The following is a 21,048-nucleotide window of genomic DNA, read 5'->3' on the forward strand; positions in this document are numbered from 1 at the left end:
TTGGACCAGACGTGCTGGATTTTCAAAAAACATAGTTGTCCGTTGTTATATTGAGCATATAGCAATCTTCCTTTAGCTCCCGAAGTAAAATGTCGTTTGCTGTCCCTTCCAAGCCGCGAGAGTCACGGGGAGCGGTGACGAGTCACGTGAGACGCCGCATCCAGGTCACGTGGAGCAGTGCCGAAGTCACGTGGGACGCCGCAAGTTCAGTCAGAGACCACACGGGACGCCGTGGTGAGTCCATTCAGCGGAGTAGAGCTACAGACCAGCTCCCATTAGACCATCACTGGTAAAGTAATCCAGTTTTAAATGTACAAAGTATCGACTTTGGCGGTTCAGGTACCTCATTGATAGGAGCATTATAACCCTAAGGCCCCTTTCACACGGGCGAGATTTCCACGCGGGTGCAATGCGTGAGGTGAACGCATTGCACCCGCACTGAATCCGGACCCATTCATTTATATGGGGCTGTGCACATGAGCGGTGATTTTCACGCATCACTTGTGCGTTGCGTGAAAAATCGCAGCATGCTCCTCTTTGTGCGTTTTTCACGTAACGCAGGCCCCATAGAAATGAATGGGGTTGCATGAAAATCGCAAGCATCCGCAAGCAAGTGCGGATGCGGTGCGATTTTCACACACGGTTGCTAGGTGACGATCAGGATGGGGACCCGATCATTATTATTTTCACTTATAACATGGTTATAAAAGGGAAAATAATAGCATTCTGAATACAGAATGCATAGTACAATAGGGCTGGAGGGGTTAAAAATAAATAAATAAATAAATAATTAAACTCACCTTAATCCACTTGTTTGCGCAGCCGGCATCTCTTCTGTCTTCATCTGTGATGAAAAGGACCTTTGATGACGTCACTACGGTCATCACATGATCCATCACCAAACAAAAAAATAATAAAATAATGTGGATGCATAAGTGTGCACACTCTCTTATAACTGGGGATGTAGCTGTGTTCAGAATTAAGCAATCACATTCAAAATCATGTTAAATAGGAGTCAGCATACACCTGCCATCATTTAAAGTGCCTCTGATTAACCCCAAATAGAGTTCAGCTGCTCTAGTTGGCCTTTCCTGACATTTTCTTAGTCGCATCCCACAGCAAAAGCCATGGTCCACAGAGAGCTTCCAAAACATCAGAGGGGTCTCATTGTTAGTCATCATCAAATGGAGAAAATATGGCACAGCAGTGACATTACCAAGAACTGGACGTCCCTCCAAAATTGATGAAAAGACGAGAAGAAAACTGGTCTGGGAGGCTACCAAGAGGCCTACAGCAACATTAAAGGAGCTGCAGGAATATCTGGCAAGTACTGGCTGTGTGGTACATGTGACAACAATCTCCCGTATTCTTCATATATCAGGGCTATGGGGTAGAGTGGAAAGACAAAAGCAGTTTCTTACAAAGAAAAACATCCAAGCCAGGCTACATTTTGCAAAAACACATCTGAAGTCTCCCAAAAGCATGTGGGAAAAGGTGTTAGGGTCTGATGAAACCAAGGTTGAACTTTTTGGCCATAATTCCAAAAAGATATGTTTGGTGCAAAAACAACACTGCACATCACCAAAAGAACACCATATTCAGTGAAGCATGGTGGTGGCAGCATCATGCTTTGGCTGTTTTTCTTCAGCTGGAACTGGGGCCTTAGTTAAGTTAGAGGGAATTATGAACAGTTCCAAATACCATCAATATTGGCACAAAAGCTTCAGGCTTCTGCTAGAAAGCTGAACATTAAGAGGAACTTCATCTTTCAGCATGACAACGACCCAAAGCATACATCCAAATCAACAAAGGAATGGCTTCACCAGAAGATAAAAATTTTGGAATGGCCCAGCCAGAGCCCAGACCTGAATACGATTAAAAATCTGTGGGGTGATCTGAAGAGGGCTGTGCACACGAGATGCCCTCGCAATCTGACAGATTTGGAGTGTTTTTGCAAAGAAGAGTGGGCAAATCTTGCCAAGTCAAAATGTGCCATGCTGATAGACTCACACCCAGTGCTGTAATAAAATCGAAAGGTGCTTCAACAAAGTATTAGTTTAAGGGTGTGCACACTTATGCAACCATATTATTTTATTTCTATATTTTTTCTTCCCTCTACCTAAAAGATTTCAGTTTGTTTTTCAATTGAGGCTATAAACAATGGCGGCTCACCTTGGAGATCTGTATGGGAAGGTGCTCTCCTCAAGGATTACCCAGAACCAGGAGAAATATACAATAATGGTGGAGGGGCACCAGATATATAAGCAGTGTAATGTTTATTGGACACTAATAGAACTAAATCATGCGGAGCATCATATAAAAATGACAAAAAAATATATATAAAATACATAAACGTCTAAAAATGATAGCAAGTGGCTGACAGTGATCAAAGGTATATTAGCACATCCATATATGCTGACGGTAGCACCGTATATGCCGACTAACACCGTAAGTAGCCAAATATCACCTAAAACAAGTGGTTGCCCGGTGGACATACAGGCGTGCCGCTGCGGAGAGTGTCTCCTATTTGTGTGGCCTAGTAAAATAGAAGAATATGGAAATATGTCCGTTCCGTGTATCATGAGACCATGCGGGTAACAATATGCTTGACCACCATATGATAGGTCGATATACACATCCCTTTACACACTGCCGGTCAAAAAATCTTACCACCGGATGGTACTGGGTTATCGAGAGTCTCCTCACTTTCGTCCACCGCCGAACCTGCTACCGGCGTCCCATGTAGTCTCGCGGTATCAACGTGGTGTCCCACGTGACTTAGCGGCGGTGACACGTGATCAGGAAGTAATATGTGGTAGGATATGCGTCTCACGTCTTTCAATGGAGGTTTCTATGCGGCGTATTTCTGTAGTCCTGGATTTGTAATAAATGGCCGAATTGCACCATATGGCAAAGTCCATATTCATATGTTGCTTGCTACTCCGTCCAAATGTACCATACGCGTTTCGGGGTACCTCCCCTTCTTCAGTGGCGGTATTTAGCAAGCAGGAAATGCAACATTTATATACTCCATTTGAGCATGGGATGATGGGAAAATGGTCCATTTTAAATTGTGGCAATGGAATAAAAAACACATATGCGTTTTAGGTGCTTTTTTGTATAAAATTGCAGCAATCTGGATGTGTAATATGGGCAATCAAGATCTTCATAATAAAAACCATACAATTACATATAAACCTATAAATAAATAAAATGCAGTACGATTGTCAGAAGCTCTGTTGTTCTGTTACTCTGGGAGGTGGAAATGTTGGGCATGGGAGGGAAGTTTGATAGGGAGGCGGCATACAAGTGCTGATAGACAGCCAGACTTGGATCCCGCATCCCCACCAGACATCCCTCCCAATTATAAAAATCCAAACAGTTCCATCTCTGCATTGTGTCCCTTGGGTATGAGGCTATCAAATTTAAAAATCCGGCGTGATTCCTGTCTGGACATATTCATGATGTGGTTTCCTCCACTCCATGACCTCCTGACATTCTCAATGGCCACGAAGGTGAGGGTAGAGGGATCCCAATCATGAATGTCTTTATTATGTTTAGACAGGGAATGAAGTTCGTATCCCATACGAATATTTGAGATATGTTCTCTCACTCTTTTTAGGGTTCTCTTAGTTCGGCCTAGGTATTGTCTATGACGGCTACATTCTAATACATAAACGGAAAATGCAAATGTGATCGCACACTACATCCAGCACTCTGCCCTCCATGCTGGATGAGACATTGGTTTATATTTTGGCCAAAGCATAGTAAGCCACTCACCGCGTCAAGGTCGTCTCAATTGAGTGGTCCCTAACTCTTGTTCCTACCTGTTCATGGGCCATAACAGCCACATGAAATCCAGGGAATGCAGGTCAGCATGCAAGCCAAGTACACTTTGCTTGTAACCCCGTCCGGTGCCATTACAGCTTTCATCGGATCCAGGGATGCAAGTACCAACATGCATGCTGAACCCACCATATACTTCTCCTGGAGCCAGATGGCTAATGGTAGGTTCTATATAAGCAGACTCAGTTTTATACTGACTTTAAAACCAGCCTCCAGGACAGATTAACTGGTCAGGTGTGCTTGACTCAAAGGAGATCGCCACGCCTCCAATATATGTTACAAAGAAAAAAATTATAAGGGGTTGAGTCCGCACAACCTGCCTGCAGGTGCACATCACTATGGCGAAATACATACACAAACGGAAAATGCAAATGTGATCGCACACTACATCCAGCACTCTGCCCTCCATGCTGGATGAGACATTGGTTTATATTTTGGCCAAAGCATAGTAAGCCACATTTCGCCATAGTGATGTGCACCTGCAGGCAGGTTGTGCGGACTCAACCCCTTATAATTTTTTTCTTTGTAACATATATTGGAGGCGTGGCGATCTCCTTTGAGTCAAGCACACCTGACCAGTTAATCTGTCCTGGAGGCTAGTTTTAAAGTCAGTATAAAACTGAGTCTGCTTATATAGAACCTACCATTAGCCATCTGGCTCCAGGAGAAGTATATGGTGGGTTCAGCATGCATGTTGGTACTTGCATCCCTGGATCCGATGAAAGCTGTAATGGCACCGGACGGGGTTACAAGCAAAGTGTACTTGGCTTGCATGCTGACCTGCATTCCCTGGATTTCATGTGGCTGTTATGGCCCATGAACAGGTAGGAACAAGAGTTAGGGACCACTCAATTGAGACGACCTTGACGCGGTGAGTGGCTTACTATGCTTTGGCCAAAATATAAACCAATGTCTCATCCAGCATGGAGGGCAGAGTGCTGGATGTAGTGTGCGATCACATTTGCATTTTCCGTTTGTGTATGTATTTCGCCATAGTGATGTGCACCTGCAGGCAGGTTGTGCGGACTCAACCCCTTATAATTTTTTACATTCTAATACATAAATGACATCCTTGGAATCACAGGTTAAGGTTTCCTGAATATCAATAAAGAAAGCATTCTGTGTCGATACCACTCTTGTAGTTTTCTTGGCAAAGGAGGTTGCTTTACAATTAAGGCATTTGCCACACCTAAAAAACCCCTTCATTTTTAACCAGTAAGATCCCGTACAGATATCACAGACTCTCTTGACGGTTGGTGCTACTTTAGAAGCAAGGTTAGCCGCTTTAGTATAGGTAATTTGTGGAGTTGTTGTCAATAGCGGTCCTATAATCTTATCCCGCAAGAAATGCCAATGGCGTTTAATAATTGTCTCAACCCGTCGATATTTGGAGTGGAATGGTAATATTAGACGTATAGTCTCGTCTGGTGATGTCAGCTTACTCGGTCCGAACAAATCTGCCCTATTCATGTCCCGGACCTTATGCAACACACCTTCTATAATTGTAGTGGGATATTCTCTATCTTTAAATAATTGGGCCTCTGTCTCAAATTGTTCAATAATTGTGCAATTTCATTTAAGTCTCCTGAATTGGCTCACCAGTATATCTAATCAAAAAGGGAGAATTAAAGGTGGAACAAACACAGTTTCTTGTGGAGACCGTAAGATACATGCTGTCCCATAATTATTTGTTTGAGAACCAATTTTACCTACAGTTAACCGGTACAGCCATGGGCACCAGATTCGCCCCCAGCTATGCCAATTTATTTTTGGCCCATTGGGAGGATGAGGTCATCTGTCCTCGGCTGGGGAAAAGTCAGGTGCTCTGGCGCCGGTATATTGATGACATTTTTATTTGGCAGGATAGCAGAGAGAATTTAGACCAGTTTTTGGCTGACATCAATAAAAATACTAGGAACTTACAATTTACCCGGACAAGTCGCGTTTTTAGATCTTAATATTAAAATAGAAGCATTAAGGGTGATATGTAGCACACATACTAAAGTAGCACGAAATAGCTATATACGCTTTTCGAGCAGCCATCTACCCAGGTGGCTCACGAATATACCGGTGAGTCAATTCAGGAGACTTAAACGAAATTGCACAATTAATGAACAATTTGAGGAAGAGGAATTATTTAAAGATAGAGAATATCCCACTACAACTATAGAAGGTGTGTTGCATAAGGTCCGGGACATGAATAGGGCAGATTTGTTCGGACCGAGTAAACTGACATCACCAGACGAGACTATACGTCTAATATTACCATTCCACTCCCAATATCGACGGGTTGAGACAATTATTAAACGCCATTGGCATTTCTTGTGGGATAAGATTACAGGACCGCTATTGACAACAACTCCACAAATTACCTATACTAAAGCGGCTAACCTTGCTTCTAAAGTAGCACCAACCGTCAAGAGAGTCTGTGATCTCTGTACGGGATCTTACTGGTTAAAAATGAAGGTTTTTTTTAGGTGTGGCAAATGCCTTAAAGGAAACCTGTCACCTGGATTTAGTGTATAGAGCTGGGGACATGGGCTGCTAGATGGCCGCACATCTGCAATACCCAGTCCCCACAGCTCTCTGCGCTTTTATTGTGTTAAAAAACCTTTTTGATCAATATGCAAATGACCTGATATGAGTCCTGTGTCCGGAGAGGAGTCCAGCGGAAAGGAGCCCAGCACCGCCCCGCGTCCTCCGAATCTCCTCCTTGCTGGCTGACGTCACAGAGCTGGAGCGCCGAAATCTCGCAATGCACAAGCCAGCGCATGCGTAGTTCGTTCCCTTTGCTGATGCCAGCACAGGGAATGAACATGATGCCGACACTACGCATGCGCTAGCTCGCGCATAGCGAGATTTCGGCGCTCCAGCTCTGTGACGTCAGCCAGCAAGGAGGAGATTCGGAGGACGCGGGGCGGTGCTGGGCTCCTTTCCGCTTGACTCATCTCCGGATACAGGACTCCTATCAGGTCATTTGCATATTGATCAAAAAGGTTTTTTAACACAATAAAAGCGCAGAGAGATGTGGGGACTGGGTATTGCAGATGTGCTAGCGGCCATCTAGCAGACCATGTCCCCAGCTCTATGCACAAAATCCTGGTGACAGGTTCCCTTTAATTGTAAAGCAACCTCCTTTGCCAAGAAAACTACAAGAGTGGTATCTACACAGAATGCCTTCTTTATTGATATTCAGGAAACATTAACCTGTGATTCCAAGGATGCTATGTATTAGAATGTAGCCGTCATAAACAATACCTAGGCCGAACTAAGAGAACCCTAAAAGAAAGAGTGAGAGAACATATCTCCAATATTCGTATGGGATACGAACTTCATTCCCTGTCTAAACATAATAAAGACATTCATGATTGGGATCCCTCTACCCTCACCTTCGTGGCCATTGAGAAGGTCAGGAGGTCATGGAGGGGAGGGAACCACATCATGAATATGTCCAGACAGGAATCTCGCCGGATTTTTAAATTTGATAGCCTCATACCCAAGGGACACAATGCAGAGATGGAACTGTTTGGATTTTTATAATTGGGGGGGGGGGGGGGAATGTCTGGTGGGGATGCGGGATCCACTATCAGACTTCCCTCCCATTCCCAACATTTCCACCTTCTAGAGTAACAGAACAACAGAGCTTCTGACAATCGTACTGCATTTTATTTATTTATAGGTTTATATGTAATTGTATGTTCCTATTGTATGGTTTTTATTATGAAGATCTTGATTGCCCATATTACACATCCAGATTGCTGCAATTTTATACAAAAAAGCACCTAAAACGCATATGTGTTTTTTATTCCATTGCCACTACTCCGTGCCACAATTTAAAATGGACCATTTTCCCATCATCCCATGCTCAAATGGAGTATATAAATGTTGCATTTCCTGCTTGCTAAATACCGCCACTGAAGAAGGGGAGGTACCCCGAAACGCGTATGGTACATTTGGATGGAGTAGCAAGCAACATATGAATATGGACTTTGCCATATGGTGCTTTCTCTAATGGTACAATACAGCCATTTATTACAAATCCAGGACTACAGAAATACGCCGCATAGAAACCTCCATTGGAAGATGTGAGACTAAGACGCATATCCTACCACATATTACTTCCTAATCACGTGTCACCGCCGCCGCTAAGTCACGTGGGACGCCTCGTTGATGCCGCGAGACTACACGGGACGCCGGTAGCAGGTTCGGCGGTGGACGAAAGAGAGGAGACTCTCGATAACCCAGTACCATCCGGTGGTAAGATTTTTTGACCGGCAGTGTGTAAAGGGATGTGTATATCGACCTATCATATGGTGGTCAAGCATATTGTTACCCGCATGGTCTCATGATACACGGAACGGACATATTTCCATATTCTTCTATTTTACTAGGCCACACCAATAGGAGACACTCTCCGCAGCGGCACGCCTGTATTTCTATGGGACATTTGTCTACAGTGTATGTCCACCGGGCAACCACTTGTTTTAGGTGATATTTGGCTACTTACGGTGTTACAGTCAGCATATACGGTGCTACCGTCAGCATATATAGATGTGCTAATATACCTTTGATCACCGTCAGCCACTTGCTATCATTTATAGACGTTTATGTATTTTATATATTTTTTTATATGTAATTTTTATATGATGCTCCACATGATTTAATTCTATTAGTGTCCAATAAACATTACACTGCTTAAATATCTGCTGCCCTACGCTCCTTGATATTTGAGTGCCCCTCCACTATTATTGTTGTTTTTCAATTGAGTGGTACAGTTTATAGGTCACATTAAAATGTGGAAAAAGTTCTGAAATGATTTATGTTTGCCTCATTTTTTTACATCACAGAAACCTGACATTTTAACAGGGGTGTGTAGACTTTTTATAACCACTGTAGGTGACTTGGCCTCATCAATAAACCCTATTATATCACTTATATCTGGCAGACAATCCGGATTGCTTATCAACTGGAATAAGTCGGTGATTCTTCCATTGTCCCCACTTCCACAGAGTCTTTGTCTTGACCATACTAATCTTAGGGTTGTGTCATCTTTCAAGTATTTAGGGGTTGAAATCTCTACTAATCCCCATAGGTACATACTGGACAATATAGCGCCATTACTAGCCAAGTTTAAGCTTAAAGCAGCCTCCTGGCATAAACTGCCTATAACCCTAATAGGTGGGGGTAACTTGATTAAAATGGTGCTAATGCCTCAACTTTTATATATGCTTCATAACTTACCGGTATGGATACCCATGCATTACTTCACAAGATTCAACAAATCTTTTGTTTTTTTATTGTGGAAAAACAAAAAGGAGTAGAATCAAATTTTAAACTGCCAAGAGGCAAGGATGCGGGCAGTTTAGCACTGCCTAATCCTTTCATATACTTTCTTTTAAGGGATGGAGCGTAGCTGGTGGTGCTGGGAGGGGAGGTGGTCTTGTAGAATGGGCATCGGGATGTTCTCCGCCTTTTGCGATCCTGAAGGGGGAAGTGGATTCAGAAATAAAATCCTCCCCGATTTTTGGGCTTATGAGAAAGGTGTGGGTAAAGGCTAGGGAGGTCCTGAGAGTCTCAGGATTGTTGAAATTTTCTCCCATATGGAACAATCTGACCCTACCAGAACTATCAAATGACGGGGGTTCTCCCAGTGTGAAAAGAAAGCCCTGTGGAACATTGGTCAGCTATATTCCCAGGGACTTTTGAAACATCTATGCTCCGATTTTGGCCTCCCTTCCACTCATTTTTATAAATACTTACAGTTTGGACATGCACTAGATGCACAACTCAAACTATCATCACTACAATATACCTCTAATTAGATGCTTAAAGGGAGTCTGTCACCAGCATTTCACAGCTCCCTAGCATGCTTACAGTTAATAAAAATGTTACTAACTTGTTATGCTGCCGATATCCCGCGCCCTCATTCCTTTGGCCGGCGCATGCGCACTGCGATGCCCATTCCTTCTACGGCATCACAGTAACTATTGCGGCTAACGACGCGAAAATCGGCAGCATAACAAGTTAGTACAAAGGCAGTCAGAGGGAAAGGATGGGCGGGCAGAGGGTAGGAAAGGGCGGGGGGACGCAATGAGAAGGCTGAGCAAGCAGGGCACCTAAGAGAGTAACGCCGCCCTGGGAACTTGCGAGCCCTCATTTGCATATCTTATAAAGATCGTTTTTGAGGGTTCTATAAGTCCAGGATTGATGCCAGAGGTAACGTTTTTATTAACGGTAAGCATGCTAGGGAGCTGTGGGAAGGGTTAAAAAAGTGAAATGCTGGTGACAGACTCCCTTTAACACAATAGTGGCGATGGGTTGAGTAAAGGGGGCATCTCGATAGTCTATCAATCGCTACATCGGGAATACTTGAAGAAATTCCCACATTAAAACCCAATGGGAAAAGGATGTTGGGGCTGTAACTGATACCCAATGGGGAGAAATACTGGCATTGACCCCGACCGCATCTCTTAGTGAAGCAGCTAGAATGTCACAGTTGTTCATGATACATAGGGTATATAAAACTCCACTATTTATGTATAAGGTGGGGTATAGAGGAGACTCATCCTGTCCAAAATGTGATCTATTCCACATGTTATGGAGTTGTAGTGCCTTGAGATTATATTGGAAAGAAATAATAACACTAATAAATAAAGTATATAGTGCAATTTTGTCTCCAGATACTAAAATGTGCTTGCTTGGCATTTTTGATTCTGATAACTTACAGGCACCTGTCCGTACAGGAATCAATAGAATGTTATATCAGGCACGTAAAACATGAGCAGCAAAGTGGATACAGCCCCCAAGTTTACTGCAAGGTGAAATGTTGTAATAAGGTGGGAAAGGGGGGGGGGGGGGGGGGGGGGGGGGGGGAGGGTCTATCTTAAACGAAATTGCCTCTCAAAATTCGAGGCAATTTGGGGTCTCTGGGTAGATAGATTTGGAGTGTGCAGTTCCTAGCTAGGTCTTAGTACAGGACTGGGAGGCATGATGAGGTGAGGTATGTCTGAACGCTAAAAGGGTATGAGATGTTGGTGTGTTGCCGCTGCCCCTGGGGCGCTCCATTGCCTCTTTTTATTCCAATTTTCAAAGAACTAAAGGACAATCTGTACTGTTGCTATTTTTGTACAAAATTATATAGGCCAAATGATGTTACTTCTCTTGTCTCAAGGGGGGAGGGGGGGGATTAGTTGAGGGCTTGCACTCAATCATTTTCTCTCTCATTGTGGTGGGTTTGTCAATAGGATGTCCTCATGGATCCAAACTAAAGTGGATTGTATGATTATAAAGTGCAATTTATTTGTGATTGGAAAAATTCAATAAAAAAAAATATATATCTGATTTAGGGAGCATTAACATGACCGTATAAATGGATCCACATCCGTTCCGCAAATTTGCGGAACGGGTGTGAACCCATTCATTTCAATGGGGCCGTGTGCTGTCCGCATCAGTTGTTCCGTTCCGTGGCCCCGCAAAAAAGATAGAGCATGTCCTATTCTTGTCCGCAGTTGCGGACAAGAATAGGCATTCTCTATATAGCGCCGGCCATGTGCGGTCCGAAAAATGCGGAACGCACACAGCCGGTATCCGTTTTTTGCGGATCCGTGTTTTGTGGATCCGCAATTTGCGGACCGCAAAACACTTAAGTCGTGTGAATGCTCCCTTAGAAGAAAGTTTACCCCTCATTTACAAAGCCATATGCTGTCCGGAGTAGACCCTCCAGGCTGAGAGCTGGCCCCAGCGCATGCATTAGTGCAACTTACCGTTTTACTGCTGGGAACACGACTGTCTATACAGTGAGGTTGGGGGGGGGGGGGGGGGGGTGAGTCTTTCTATACAGAGGTCACCCTACTGGACCCTTCTGCTGTGACGTGGGCACCAGGTAAAACTTCACTTTCATGGCAGGTGATGTTATCAGAGCACCCAAACAGAGGGGGAAGCAGGAGGAGGATCCATGACACACACATGGCTTTCAAAAGAGGCTATAAAATGTGAGGGGCTTAAAATAAGGGGCGTGTCCTCCTGTTGCATTTACTGTGACTGTAGTGCAGTTTGCTATGAACTGAGACACAGATGCTGCAGAAATCCAAATGGTGCAAATATTTCAAAGGGAATCTGTCACACAGAAATTCACTGTTAAAGGGAGTCTTTCACGCCGATTGACCCTATTAACAGACTTATGTCCACGGCATCCCCACGGTTCTTACCGTTAGTTCCCTGCTAGCATCATTCGTCCGAAAAACACTTATTCCGTATGCAAATGAGGCTGTGAAGGTGCCCAGGGGCGGCCTTACAACGGCCGGTGCCCAGGCCCATGGGTCATTTTCATACCAATCCACTCCCCCTCCACCACTTCTGCCCGCCCATCCGCCACGTCTGCCCGCCCTTGGTCTCTTCTCTATCTTTTCTCCTACTGTCCGTAATCCCGCGCATGCGCCGATGACCGCGATATCGGCGCGTGCGCATTGAATGACCACTGTCTGGCCGGGGCATCACAGTTTACAGTGCGCATGCGCCGGCCCAGGCCTAACTTACGTTCTTGCCATGATGCTGTGACTCCCTTTAAAGAGGTAGCCTCACTTCAGCAACGGATCCGTCTTCAAATGCTTTCAGTTCACTTGCGGTGTTACGGATCTGGCGGGCACTTCCGGCAAATTGAGTACACGACGGATCCGGACAACGCAAGTGTGAAAGAGGCCTTAACAGTACATTTTCTGTCGACAGACTCCCTTTAATAAAATCCTATTGCCATAAAATGCTTTTTCAGGCAAAAATATATGCATTGAAAAAAATGTCTCTAAAGGGTGTCCCATTGCCTTAAAATTCAGATAGAATATTTATAGGACAACATGGCTGGGAAGGACAAATTCAGAATAGGGTCTTTAACAATAACATACCTCTGCCATATACTTGAATACCAGAGTGAAAGACACCGATTCCCAGGGATGATGTGTACTCGTTGATCCAATACTAAGAGAGAAAGATTAAATTATGTTTAGGAATGAATCTCAAAATAAAAAATCCCTAGCGTGCGAGACATTATAAATACATAGGTTGTGGGTACCTGTTATTTATTCCCAAAACAACATGATCAGCAGCACAACATACCCTCCTATATGGCAGACGTCCAATTTCCTTGGTACCCAATGGTCCAAAAGTGGTGCTCGCGGTGATTCCTTAATATACAAGTAATTCAAAAGGATCCACAGCACTATGTCGTAGTCAAAAAGTATTTTCTTTTCTTTGTCCAGCAGCATACAATAAATGTGATGTTTTGACTTTAGCAAGTCTTTATCAAGCTTGATAAAGACTTGCTAAAGTCGAAACGTCGCATTTATTGTATGCTGCTGGACAAAGAAAATTTTTTTTGACTACGAAAGAGTGCTGTGGATCCTTTTGAATTACTGGTTATTTATTCCCAGACAACCCCTTTAATGCTGTCTTCCTGTTCTGTCTAGCAGTTCTGAGATAACTGCAGGCATGCCCACTTGCCCGGAGATGAATTTCCTCCTCTAATCTGTAGAGGGGGAACTTACTACTGAGCATGTGCAGCACAGTTTCAGGCATTGTAACTAAGGGGCTTGGAGCAGCATGAAGATACCTAAGGACAACACAGGGGGAGAACACAGGAGAGCTAAGAACTGATTATCCATCACCACTAGAACACCCTGCTTATAGTATAAGGACAGGAGAGAACACAGGAGAGGTGAGAACTGATTATCAATCACCACTAGAACACCCTGCTTATAGTATAAGGACAGGAGAGAACACAGGAGAGGTGAGAACTGATTATCTATCATCAAGAGAACACACAGCTTACTGATTTTAATAAATAGAGGTCTTTTATTGACTTTTCTAAATATGAAAATGATTAAAGGGGTTGGCCACCATAAGTATAAAAGATAATATAAAGTGCCCCAGACAATAAGTAAAGCCAAGAGGTATTTGTATCATGAGCGACATACTGTGTATATATAATTTTTCTAATGCATTCAGCATCGGGTGCTCCCATTAATGGAGACCTGTCATCACTTTCTAAGCCTATTTATCCACTCACTTTTCTATAAATACTTTAATACATTAACCCCTTCCCTACCGCAATCTGTATATATACGTGATTGCTGCACATGCCCAGTGCAGCTATCACGTCTATAAACGTCAAGACAGTTCTTTAATCCAAGCGCTGCAAAACGCTTGGATTAAAGCTTCTGCCCCTGCCCTGCTGCTGTCACGGACAGCATACAGTTCAGTAATGCCGGCAAGGGACCAATCAGAGTGGCCCCTTGCCGACAACTGATCCGATTGGTTAGTCTGTGCAGACTAACCAATCGGATCGCGGCAGTGAAAAAAATGCCGGTTTCAGGCTCTGATCTGCACTCTGCAGATCAGAGCCTGAAAGCAGGTAGTGTTCCTCATGCCCCCCGATCTGTGCCCCTCCAAGCCCTTGGTGCCCCTCTGTGCCCCCCCCCCCCCGATCTGTGCCCCTCTCCTGCCTCCTGCGCTCATCTCCTGCCTCCTGCCCTGATGCGGTGCGGTGCGGTCCGCCCCCTCCCCGCCCCATACATTAGTCCTGCCCCAGCCTCCCTCAATGCTGGCGGCCGAATCTCCCCCTCCCCCCTTTCCAGCGCTGCCCCCGATCCCCCTGCTGTGTGTGATGGCGGCGGCTCCATTCCTGAGCCGCCGCCATCAGCAGAGAGTGTCAGCTCTATGCTGACACTCTGCTGTAACCCCATAGATGCAGCGGCATCCATGGGGTTAATAGAGGGAGGGGGCTCCCTCTCTCCACCATCAGGGCTGCTGCTGCTGCGATGGTTGCCATGGCAACCGGACGCTTTCCAAAAGCGTCCGCTGTTGCCACCTACAGGGCATCTGATTGCAATGCTCTTGCATTGCAAAGTATAATACAAAGTATAGTACAGCCATCAGCCCCACTGGATCTTCAAGATCCAAGAGGTACTTGATAAAATAAAAAAAAAGTGAAAATAATAAAAGTAAAAATAAATAAAAATGTAAAATTAAAAAAATAAATAGCCTTTTCCTATAAAAAAATTAAAATACACATATTAGGTATCACCGCGACAGTCTCTATAAATATATCACATGATAGACTCCATCCGATAAACACCATAAAAAAATAAAAAAAAACTGTAAAAAAAAGCAATTTTTGTCACCTTACATCACAAAAAGTGCAACAGCATGCGATCAAAAAGGCAATCGCCCAAAAAATTAAAAAGCTATGGCTCTCAGACTATGGAGACACTAAAACATAATTTTTTGGGTTTTAGAAATGCTATTATTGTGTAAAACTTAAATAAAAAAAAAGTATACATATTAGGTATTGCCACATTTTTTGCAAATCTGACCAGTGTCACTTTAAGGGCTGATAACTTTAAAACGCTTTGACTTATCCAGGCCATTCTGAGATTGTTTTTTCGTCACATATTGTACTTCATGACACTGGTAAAATGAAGTCAAAAAAATTATTTTTTTTACACAAAAAAAATACCTAATTTAACAAAAATTGGGAAAAATTAGTAAATTTCAAAGTTTGAGTTTCTCTACTTCTGTAATACATAGTAATACCCCCAAAAATTATGATGACTTTACATTCCCCATATGTCTACTTCATGTTTGAATTATTTTGGGAATAATATTTTATTTTTTGGGGATGTTATAATGCTTAGAAGTTTAGAAGCAAATCTTGAAATTTTTCAGAAATTTGCAAAAACTATTTTTAGGGACCAGTTCAGGTCTGAAGTCACTTTGCGAGGCTTACATAATAGAAACCACCCAAAAATGACCCCATCTAAGAAACTACACCCCTCAAGGTATTCAAAGCTGATTTTACATACATAGGTGTTGCACAAGAGTTATTGGCAAATAGGGATGAAATTTGAGAATTTCATTTTTTTGTCTAATTTTTCATTTTAACCCATTTTTTTTTACACTAACAAAGCAAGGGTTAACAGCCAAACAAGACGGTATCTTTATTGCCCTGACTCTGCCGTTTACAGAAACACCCAATATGTGGCCGTAAACTACTGTACGGCCACACAGCGGGGCGTAGAGTGAAAGGTGCGCCGTTTGGTTTTTGGAAGGCTGAATTTTATGGACTGGTTTATTTACACCATGTCCCATTTGAAGCCCCCTGATGCACCCCTAGAGTAGAAACTCCCTAAGGGTCTATTCACACGTCCGTTTTTTCTTTCCTGATCTGTTCCGTTTTTTGCTGAACAGATCTGGACCAGATCTGGACCCATTCATTTTCAATGGGTCCTGGAAAAAAACGGACAGCTCAATGTCAGATTTTTTTCAGGACCCATTGAAAATGAATGGATCCAGATCTGTTCAGCAAATAACGGAACAGATCAGGAAAGAAAAAACGGACGTGTGAATAGACCCTAAAAGTGACCCCATCTAAGAAACTACACCCCTCAAGGTATTCAAAACTGATTTTACATACGTCGTTAACCCTTTAGGTGTTGCACAAGAGTTATTGGCAAATGGGGATGAAATTTGAGAATTTGTGTCAAATTTTTCATTTTAACCCATTTTTTCCACTAACAAAGCAAGGGTTAACAGCCAAACAAGACTGTATCTTTATTGCCCTGACTCTGCCGTTTACAGAAACACCCAATATGTGGTCGTACACTACTGTATGGCCACACAGCAGGGCGTAGAGTGAAAGGTGCACCGTTTGGTTTCTGGAGGGCTGAATTTTATGGACCGGTTTATTTACACCGTGTCCTGTTTCAACCCCCCTGATGCACCCTCCCTAAAAGTGACCCCATTTTGGAAACTACGGGATAAGGTGGCATTTTTTTGGGGACTATTTTTAGGGTAAATATGATTTTTGGTTGCTCACTATATTACATTTTTGTGAGGCAAAATTGAAATTCAGAAATTTCATCTCCATTTGCCATTAACTGTTGAGGAACACCTAAAGGGTTAATAAAGTTTGTATAATCAGTTTTGAATACCTTGAGGGGTGTCGTTTCTTAGATGGGGTCACTTTTAGGGAGTTTTTTTTACTCTAGGGGGGCTTCAAAAGGGACATGGTGTCAATAAAAAAGGCCATCAAAATCGGCCTTCCAGAAACCATGTCGGTCCTTTCCTTTTGCGGCCTCCCTTTTACTGATACAGCCGTTTACGACCACAAATGTGGCGTTTCTGTAAACTGCAGTATCAGGGTTATAAATTTTAACTTTTGTTTGGTTGTTAACCCTTGTTTTGTTACCGGAAAAAACGTATTGAAATGGAAAAGTGTCAAAAATAGCGGTTTTGGCAACGTTTTTTTTTTTTTTTACCGTGTGGGGTTAGGTCATGGGATATTTTTATAGAGGAGATTCTTACGGACGCGACAATACCTAATAAGTCTATTTTTACAATTATTTAGGTTTTTGACTATATTATCCTTTTTGATACTAAATATTTTTTTGGGGTATCTCTAAAGTCTAAGTGTCTTTTTTATCCAATTATCTTATGTGGGGGCTCATTTTTTGCGGGATGAGCGGACGGTTTTATTGGCACAATTTTGGGGGCTATATGACTTGTTTATCGCTTGCTATTAAACTTTGTTATGTAAGGTGATAAATTTGGGGGGTGTTAATCTGGGGGGTTAGGTCATGGGGTATTTTTATAGAGGAGATTATTACTGACGCGGCGATAACCAATATGTCTACTTTTAATAAATTATTTTAGTTTTTTTGGGTGTCTCAAGTCTGAGAACCAGTTTTTTTTATCCGATGTCCGTGCTAAATTGGGATATAAATTAAGTACTCCATGGAAGTGTGATACTCCCTGAAGCAACCGTCAATGCAGAGGCCCGGATGATCGGGGCACGTGTCGCACTGAGTAGTCGTGTCCTTCCGTATCCCCCTCCTGCGACACACTCTGCACTTTTTTTGGGTTCGTCCCTTCTTTCCAGTATGGGGGACCACACCTGGAAAGTGTTGGCCAGGGACAATCCGGGCGCCTACAGTTCCCGAGGTACTCCGGCCTGCTCTTTCCCGGTCCGAAAAGATCAGGGCCTTGAGGACTGCCTCATAGAACTGGAGGAATGTCCCTGTGCTGCCAGCGCTTCGGGATAGTACAAAAGAGTTGTACATGGCAACCTGTACCAAGTAGACTGCAACTTTTTTGTACCATGCCCGGGTTTTGCGCATGGCGTTATATGGCTTGAGGACTTGATCCGAGAGATCAACTCCTCCCATATACAGATTGTAGTCGACGATACAATCGGGCTTGAGGACCGTTGCCGCGGTACCTCGCACAGGGACAGGGGTGATGCCGTTACCATGAATTGTGGACCGCATAAGGACATCCCTCTTGTCCTTATACCTGACCAGCAACAGGTTTCCAGTGGTAAGGGCACGGGTCTCACCCCTGGGGATAGGTACCTGGAGGGGGTGGGCAGGGAGGCAGCGTTGATTTTTCCGCACGGTCCCACAAGCGGACGTGGATCTGGCGGCAAGGGACTGAAACAAGAGGATACTGGTATAAAAGTTATCCACGTAAAGGTGGTAACCCTTATCCAGCAGTGGGTACATAAGGTCCCACACAAGTTTCCCGGAAAAACCCAGAGTGGGGCGACATTCTGGGGGTTGAATCTGGGAATCTCGCCCCTCATATACACAAAATTTGTAAGTGTACCCTGAGGTACTCTCGCCCGCTTGGAGGGCACATACTGGCTGAAAATGAGTCTCCCCTTGAACGCAATTAGAGACTCATCAACCGCGACCTCCCTTCCAGGTACATAGGCCTCCATGAATTTGGCCCCAAAGTGATCGATGACCGGCTGTATCTTATACAGACGGTCATGGGCAGGATCACCTCGGGGGGGACATGCTGCATTATCGGAATAATGCAGACATTTCCGGATGGCCTCAAACCGGGAGCGTGTCATGGCCGTACTGTAAAGTGGGGTCTGGTATAGGACGTCCCCACTCCAGTACAGCCTGGCACTGGGTTTCTTGACCAGGCCCATACGCAGCACGAGGCCCCAAAATGTCCTAATTTTGGCAGCACTGACCGGCGTCCAGCCACCGGGCCTGGCCAAAAAGGAGCCCGGGTGCTGAGCAACAAACTGTTGGGCGTACAGGTTTTACCAGTGGGTCACTGAAAAAAAAAAAGACAAAAAAAGTCATATTCAGTGTAGCCCACTGTGGAAATCTGGATTCCTGATTGGCCTACAAAATCAGGAATCACAGGCTCTTATCGCTCTGGGCTACACCAGACTAGTTCACTGGCAGGGTGCTCCGGTGGATTTAACTGGTGCGCCGGGAAACCAGTATGAGCCCCAGAGTTGCTCGTACTAGTGTGGGCCACAGGGTCCCTAACATGGCGGTCCCCTTGCTCCGCCTGGCGGCGTCTCCGCCACCTTGGGGGCTCATCATCATTGCTAGATGATGAGGAGGACGAGGATGACAACAGGAATGTGGGGTCATCCTCGTCCTCACTGGGACTCTCGGAGTCGGAGGCAAGCTGGGCGTATGCCTCCTCGGCCGAGAACGTCCGGCAGGCCATAGGGGAGTGCGTGTCTGCGTGTATATGTGCGTGTGTGTAAATCTTTATTTGGTGTGCGTATGTGTGTGGGGGCATGGGTGTTCACGAACTCACCCTAAAACTAACAGAAAAAAAATAATTAACTAAAAAAAAGGGCAAAAAATGTGAAAAAACCACTGATCAACCGTCCGAAGTTGATCAGCGGTGGGGTGTGCGATGCGCTAACAGTGGCCGGACGCTAAGAGTGCCGGCCACAGTCAGCGTACACAAAAAAAAATAAAAAATCACCCCAAAAAAGGTGTGGGGGGAGCAAGCGGCAGCACCCCTAGGGGGTCTAGGGTCACACAGCTGTGCTGTGGACCCCAGACACCCTAACTAGGGTGATGCAATAAAAGTTTACAACTAACTAACTTTCCCATTTTTTTCCCTGCCTAACCCAAACTTTCCCTTTGCTTTCCCTATGTACCTGCTGGATAGATGGGGTGCTGGGGCACAGATCGGGTCCTGGGGGCACAGATGGGGTAATGCTGGCAGCGATGAGGGACGACGTGCAGGCAGCTCCTCTCTCCTCCGGCTCCGGAACACAAAAGGAGGAGGAGAGGAGCGCTTGCATCATTTGAATCTTACGCCGGCCCGCCCACAGACCAATCAGAGGCGATCCTGAGAGGTGATGTCACCATCACCACTCAGGATCGCTGGATGGTGATTGGTGGGGTGAATTCACACCACCATCACGTTCCGTGTTATCGGGTCTTCAGAGACCCGAACAACCCGGAAACGCAGAAAATCGCAGGTCTGAATTGACCTGCGGTTTTCTGCGATCGCATACATGGGGGGGGGGGGGGGGGGGTGTCACAGGACCCCCCGGCGCATTTGCCCCAAGTGCCTGCTCAATGATTTGAGCAGGCACGGGGTTCCGATCACCGCCCGCCGCGGTGATCGAAAATACACAGGGCGTACATGTACGCCCTGTGTCCTTAAGTAGCAGGGCACAAGGGCGTACCTGTACGCCCTATGTCCTTAAGGGGTTAAAATTTGCAGATGGTGACAAGACTTTTTAGTCTTCTTGCCATTTGCGAGTGGACCGTAGTGCTGCAGCAGAGATACTTTTAGACCCGGATCGTATCTGTTTGAGAACGTGGCAAGCGCTGCACTCAGCGCGCGCCATGTTCTCCTCAGCAGCACAGGGGAAAAGAGGGAGGCCCTCCACCCCCCTGTGCCACTGCTGCCTCTGCCACCAATGGACTCTGCCACAGTAATTACATAGCCACGCCCAAAAAGTGCGAACTATTAAAATATTTTAAAAAAAAAATAAAATTATCTCCTATGCAGTGAATGCCGTAACAGAAAAAAAAAAGAAAAATTAAAACCGCGCGATTCACCATTTTTTAGTCACCTTGTTCCCCCCCATAAAAAAATAGGATTGGACTGCTCGATTACGGGCCGGAAGTTCCATAAAATGCGGAACGCACACTGCTTTTTTGGCGTTTTATTTTTTTCACATGGTATTGTGTTTTGCAATACTTTTTTATGGTATCAAAATCGAATCAAAATTTTGGTATCGCAACAACCCTAGTGGGGATAGTTTATTTTCACCCATTCTGTGTCACATATAGAAGAATATCGGTTTGAAATGCCCTTAAAAAATTAACTCCTTAAAAGGGTTTGTATACACTAATTTCTGAGACTGGCAGTACC

General features: G+C 44.5%; 1 protein-coding gene and 1 non-coding gene across 3 annotated transcripts in view; one reads left to right on the forward strand and one right to left on the reverse strand.

The window, feature by feature from the left end:
• The window catches only part of DESI2 (desumoylating isopeptidase 2), a 107,552-nt gene that overhangs the window by 29,412 nt on the left and 57,092 nt on the right, over positions 1–21,048 (reverse strand). For both annotated transcript variants that reach the window (XM_040429451.1, XM_040429452.1), the window contains exon 2: positions 12,744–12,816. In XM_040429451.1, coding sequence (XP_040285385.1) covers positions 12,744–12,816 — 73 coding nt within the window. The remainder of the gene's footprint in view (positions 1–12,743; positions 12,817–21,048) is intronic.
• Positions 14,495–14,580, forward strand: LOC121000216. The gene has a single exon (XR_005778840.1). It is a non-coding gene; the product is annotated as a small nucleolar RNA SNORD71 (small nucleolar RNA).

This window comes from Bufo bufo, chromosome 4, assembly GCF_905171765.1.
Source record: "Bufo bufo chromosome 4, aBufBuf1.1, whole genome shotgun sequence".
Lineage (NCBI taxonomy): Eukaryota > Metazoa > Chordata > Amphibia > Anura > Bufonidae > Bufo > Bufo bufo.